The following is a 2,037-nucleotide window of genomic DNA, read 5'->3' on the forward strand; positions in this document are numbered from 1 at the left end:
AAAGTACACTGTGGGGCCGGCCCGTGGCTCACTCGGGAGAGTGTGGTGCTAATAACACCAAGGCCACGGGTTCGGATCCCACATAGGGATGGCTGGTTGCTCACTGGGTGAGCGTGGTGCTGACAACACCAAGTCAAGGGTTAAGATCCCCTTACCGGTCATCTTTTTAAAAAAATAAAAAATAAAATAAAAATAAAAAAATAAAAATAAAGTACACTGTGGATGGAAATGGAATGTACATCCAGAACTACAGGTGAAAACTAAGACCTGGGTGCTGATAGAAAAAGCTTCCTGATTTCGGTCGTCACACATTTGTGTCCTGGAATAAAGGTTCTTTGGCCTCTCCTGGCGCTTGTGTACTATGAGGATGGCTGTGACTGCCACAGTGCTTTCTCCAACTGCTGGACTTTAAGCTTAAATTGGTATGTTCTGGAATAAACAAGGCAACAAGCAGAGCCAGCAGTACCGAACAGGCTCCAAAGAGGAAAGGGGGGCCAGGGATGATGGAATTCTGTTCAAAGCGGTACTGAGGGCTTGTGTTTGTTCCCAAATCTGTTCCTGTTATTGGCAGTTCTTTAAGTTCCACATGGAATATGTAGAAAATAAATCCATAAAGGGCTGGCCCCAGGCCATTGCACAATCCTTGAATCCCTGTTATCATTCCTTGCACAACACCCTGTTGATCAGCACTAGCAGTTCGTGAAACAAGGGCACTGACAGCTGGAAAGGTAATGCTAGACATGGCTGCTACGGCCCCAGCAGCCCACATCATCCAAGGTTCTGAACCAAAGCCATACCATGCCAGCTGTAATATTTGAAATCCCAGACCCAATAAAATGGTGTTCTTATTTCCAATTGACCTCACAAGTAAACTCAAGACTATGGTCTGTGCAATAATGGAAAGAATGCCAAGGACTGCATAAATGCTGCAGCACTTTCTGGTGAAAATTTCATTATCTGTCTGAGGTACAAAAAAAAAGCTGGAATATTGGCCTGCCTCTGGTAGGTAGGAGAGAAACACTGTAATGCAGATTAGCAGCACTATGGAATCTTGGCCCACTTTTTTTAAGGATGCAGAGGGGTCAGCCTGTTCCCAAGAAATGGGTGCTCCCCATGATGCTGGCCGCATCTTCTCAGGCAACAACTCTGGCACAGCAACAAGGATAAAACAAATATCTAGCAAAGCTATGGCTGTGGCTAGGACCACCACTAAGCTGTCCCCATACACTCGTCCAAGGTAAGCTCCAATTGCAGGGCTGGTGACTAAACTTGCAGCAGATGTTGCTGAAACCAGTCCATAAGCCATACTTCTTTCATGCTCTTGAGTTATATCTGCTACATATGCAAATACCACTGAGAAAGTCACTGCAAATACCCCAGGAACAGAGATAACAGCAAAGTACCACCACGGGCTGATCTTCATTAAAGGAATTGGGGCACATGTGAAAAACACTGTTAGCAGCAAGAAGGATTTTCGGCCCCAAACATCAGAAAGAGCACCCATAAGTGGGGCACTGAGGAATGACAACAGACCCTTTACTCCTTGAATTAGGCCATTCATCAAAAATGTATGTTTAGGGAAGGTTTCATGTAATACCACCAAGGTGGGTGCGGTCAATAATCCCCAAGCTAAAAAACTCCAAAAAGATGACAATAACCGCATGATAAACACTAGGAGAACCTATTCGATGAGGCGTGCCTCCGTCCTTAATGATGATCTTCTCGGCCAGCATGATACTGAGGTTTGCGGCCCGTTTCTTCTTCTTCCCCTGGGTCATTTTACCATCCTCGACTCCTGGCGCTGCGGCAGCCACTCCCGGGGTGGCCAGCCCCAGCGACGAGTGCCGTCCCGCCACTACTGCTGGGCCGCGTATGCCCTAAAACAAAGATAAAAAGTACAGTATAGTAAAAACACGAACCAGTAACATAGTTGTTTATTATCTTTATCAAGTATAGGCCCAAGTTTGTAGCCTAGAAGCAATGTACATAATTGTATGTGCTCTACTTTCATACGACTGGCAGCATAGTAAGTTTGTT

The 2,037-nt window shown here is 45.6% G+C and overlaps 1 protein-coding gene across 1 annotated transcript; it reads right to left on the reverse strand.

Moving 5' to 3' along the window:
- Positions 1 to 276: 276 nt before the first annotated feature.
- On the reverse strand, positions 277 to 1,778 carry LOC134363125 (hippocampus abundant transcript 1 protein-like). Its single transcript, XM_063078689.1, is given in 2 exon segments — positions 277 to 1,630; positions 1,632 to 1,778. Coding segments are annotated over 2 exon segments (1,473 nt in total). The 3' UTR covers positions 277 to 304.
- Positions 1,779 to 2,037: the final 259 nt, after the last annotated feature.

The sequence above is a fragment of the Cynocephalus volans genome, chromosome 14, assembly GCF_027409185.1.
Source record: "Cynocephalus volans isolate mCynVol1 chromosome 14, mCynVol1.pri, whole genome shotgun sequence".
Classification (NCBI taxonomy): Eukaryota; Metazoa; Chordata; class Mammalia; order Dermoptera; family Cynocephalidae; genus Cynocephalus; species Cynocephalus volans.